Below are 3,442 nucleotides of genomic sequence, written 5' to 3'. Positions count from 1 at the left end.
CCCAACCTGGTCCCATTTCTTCCCGTTCCCCGCATCGGACCATCCCCGGCCCCGTTTTCCCCGGTTCCCCAGGTCGGACCATCCCCGGTCCCGTTTCTTCGGTTCCCCGCGGTGGGACCCAACCTGGTCCCGTTTCTTCCCGTTCCCCCGGTCGGACCATCCCGGCCCCGTTTCCCCGGTTCGCACCTGCCGGTGTCTCCGGTGCCGGTGTCTCCGGGGTTCCCGGTGTCTCCGGGGTTCCCGGTGTCCCCGGGGTTCCCGGGGCTGGGGGGCGGCAGGAGGGGGGGCCCCAGCTCGGGCTCCAGGCAGAGCAGCCGCTGGAGCAGCGAGAAGTCGGGGGGCTGCCCCTCCAGGAACAGCGGCTCCGCCATCCCCGGGCGGACGGACGGACCGACCGACCGAGCGAGCGAGCGGCCCCGGGCCCGGCCCCAACGGCCCTAAACCCGCCGCAGCTGCGCGGGGGCGGGACCGGCGGGCGGGACCCCGGGAGGGGCTGAACCCCCCAGGGTGGGGCAGAGACCCCAGATGGGCTGAACCCCCCCATGATGGGGCTGGGACCCCCCAGTATGGGGCTGGGACCCCCCCCGGATGGGGCCGGGGTCCCCAGGGAGGAGCTGGACACCCCCCCCCCTGCCCAGGGTGGGACAGGGAACCCTGAAGGGACAGAGACCCCCCCCCCCCAAGGACAGGGACCCCCCCCAAGGACAGGGACCCCCCAGCACCACTCAGATCAATTTTATTACAACATTAACGAGCCACAACACTCGTTATTGCAAACGCAGAGCCCGGGGGGGGGCACAGCGCCCCCCCAGTCTGTGTGTGACCCCGGGGGGGGCACAGCGCCCCATGTGACCTCAGGGGGGGCACAGCACCCCCCAGCCTGTGTGTGACCCCCGGGGGGTTCGGGGGCAGTCTCCGCGGTTCCGGGGGGGCACTGCGGTTCCGGGGGGGTCACTGTGGTTCCGGGGGGTCACTGCGGTTCCGGGGGGTCTCCGCGGTTCCGGGGGGTCACTGCGGTTCCGGGGGGTCACTGCGGTTCCGGGGGGTCTCCGCGGTTCCGGGGGGGTCACTGCGGTTGTGGGGGGTCACTGCGGTTCCGGGGGGGTCTCCGCGGTTCCGGGGGGGTCTCCGCGGTTCCGGGGGGTCAGTGCGGCTTGGGCACGTGCCCGTCCACGTAGAAGTTGCGGGAGAGGCGGGGCAGCGCGATGCGCGCGCCCTCGAGCGCGGGGCTGAGCCGGAGCTGGCAGCCCAGCCGCGAGTTCTCCCGCAGCAGCGGCGCCTGGTCCAGCAGGTCCTCCTCCCTGCGGGGGGCGGGGGGGGGCCCTTCAGCAGGTCCTCCTCCCTGCGGGGGGGCGGGCGTGGGGAGGGGGCGCGGCGGGGGAGGGGGCGCGGCGGGGGGAGGGGGCGCGGCGGGGCGGGGGGAGGGGGCGCGGCGTAGGGGGGGGCATGGCGGGGTGGGGCGCGGGGTGGGGGGGTCCTTCAGGGTTTGGGGTGGCACGGGGATTAGGGGGGCGCGGGTGGGGGGCGCAGGGACTTGGGGGACACGGGGTTGGGGGAGCACACGCGGGGTGGGGGGGGCACACACAGGGTTGGGGGGGTCACGGGGGCTGGGGGGAGCACGGGGTGGGTGGGCGCGGGGGTTGGGGTGTCTGTTGGGGTTTGGGGTGGTTGGGGGTGTCCGTGGGGGTTCGGGGGGGCTCGGGGGGGGTTGGGGGTGTCCGTTGGGGTTCGGGGGGGCCGTTACCGCTCGTCGGGGGGCGGGAGCCGCTCCAGGTGGGGGGCGCTGACATAGACGTGGCAGGTGGAACAGGCCAGGGAGGCCTCGCAGGCGCCTGCGGGACCCCCGGAGCCCCCTCAGCACCGGGAACCGGGACCCCCCCCAGCACCGGGAAACCCCCCGGGCACCGGGAAACCCCCCCAGGCACCGGAGCCCCCCCAGCACCGGGAAACCCCCCCGGACCCCCCTCAGCACCAGGACCCACCCCCGGGGCACCGGGACCCCCCCTCAGTCCCAGGAACCCCCTCGTGCACCGGGACTCCCCCCAGCACCGGGAACCCTGGAGCCCCCTCAGCACCGGGACCCCCCCAGCACGGGAAACCCCCCCGGGCAGCGGGCCCCCCCAGCCCCCCCCGCACGGCCCGCGTCCCGCCCGCCGCCCCGGCCCGGTGCCGCCCCCGCTCCCGGTCCCGCCCGGTGCCGCTGCCGGTGCCGCTGCCGGTCCCGCCCGGTGCCGCTCCCGGTGCCGCCCCCGGTGCCGCTGCCGCTGCCGCTCCCGGTCCCGCCCGGTGCCGCTCCCGGTGCCGCCCCCGGTGCCGCTGCCGCTCCCGCTCCCGGTGCCGCTGCCGGTCCCGCCCGGTGCCGCTCCCACTCCCGGTGCGCACCCTCGAGCTCCAGCCCGTGCCGCTGCGCCAGGTGCAGCACGTTGTCCCCGACGCGCCCGCGCACCGGGACGTCTCGCCCGTTCCGGTCCACGAACACGACGTTCACCCTGGGGCGGGGGGGACGCCGGGAGTCAGCGGCGGGGGCTCCCGGCGGGGGGGTCCCGGCCCCGGGGGCGCCCCGGTACCCACACGGCGGGCTCCGGCTCCTCCGCGCCGCCGCCGCCGCCGCTCAGGCCCCGCGCCGCCCCCCGCAGCAACCGCCGCGTTACGGAACCGCCGCCTGAAGCCACCGTGGAGGCCGCCATGATGGGCGGCACGTGACCGCCGCCACGTGACGCCGGCGGTGCACGGAGGCGGGAGGGAGACGCGCTGGTCCTAGTGCCCCTCCCGCGCGGTCCCGTTAAACCATTCTGGAGGGGTATGGGGGGGCCCCCAGGACTTGAACGAGGAGGGTGGACCCCCCTAATGGGGGGGGGCTCATTGCACGAGGAGAGACCCCCTAATGGTGTGGGGGCACTTCTTGCACGAGGAGGAGCCCCCTAAATGGGGGCACAGGGGAACCCCCAAACTGGGGGGCACGCAGAGGGGACCCCACAAATGAAGCAGGGGGGGCACATCACCCCAAAAGGGGGGAGTCCTTGTATGGGGGGGTCACAACACCAGTGTGAAATTTGGGGGGGTCAGGGTGAAATTGGAGGGGTGGTGTAAAATCTGGGGGGGGGTGAAATCTGGGGGGGATCAGGGTGAAGTTTGGGGGGTCAGGGTGAAGTCTGGGGGGGGGAGAGAGGGCAGAAGGGGGGGGGTCCCCTAATGAAGGTGCAGCAGCCTCGTTAGGGGAAGCGATAATGAAACCAACAACCCAACTGAGGAGAAGCGATATAAATATAGCTTTACTTTGGGAAGGGGGGGCCCGGCGGGGGGGGGACGACATACGGACCCCCCCCATACAGCAAACCAGACAGACGGACACCAGAACCCAGGACACCTCCCCAAAATGAGAGAGGAGGAGGGAGGGCAGGGACCCCCAAAAAGGCGCCTGGGGGGGGCGGGGGGCGGCAGG

General features: G+C 74.1%; 1 protein-coding gene across 8 annotated transcripts; it reads right to left on the bottom strand.

Moving 5' to 3' along the window:
- Window positions 1–720: 720 nt before the first annotated feature.
- FDX2 (ferredoxin 2) lies at window positions 721–2,731 on the bottom strand. 8 transcript variants are annotated; one of them, XM_082077623.1, is made up of 6 exons: window positions 2,572–2,731; window positions 2,383–2,489; window positions 1,745–1,832; window positions 1,148–1,342; window positions 950–973; window positions 721–909 (listed from the first exon to the last, which is right to left on the bottom strand). In XM_082077623.1, the coding sequence occupies exons 1-5, from the start codon at window positions 2,685–2,687 to the stop codon at window positions 952–954; spliced, it is 528 nt and encodes a 175-aa protein (XP_081933749.1). In that variant the 5' UTR covers window positions 2,688–2,731; the 3' UTR covers window positions 721–909; window positions 950–951. The 8 variants fall into 8 exon arrangements, with proteins under 8 accessions (XP_081933749.1, XP_081933752.1, XP_081933748.1 ...); XM_082077626.1 differs by having other exon boundaries at window positions 1,148–1,301; XM_082077622.1 differs by lacking the exon at window positions 721–909 and having other exon boundaries at window positions 944–954; window positions 1,090–1,342.
- Window positions 2,732–3,442: the final 711 nt, after the last annotated feature.

This window comes from Streptopelia decaocto (genome assembly GCF_964273445.1).
Source record: "Streptopelia decaocto genome assembly, contig: HAP1_SCAFFOLD_2364, whole genome shotgun sequence".
NCBI classification, from domain to species: domain Eukaryota; kingdom Metazoa; phylum Chordata; class Aves; order Columbiformes; family Columbidae; genus Streptopelia; species Streptopelia decaocto.
The sequence above is the reverse complement of the archived record's forward strand: the minus strand, read 5'-3'. Positions and strand labels throughout refer to the sequence as shown.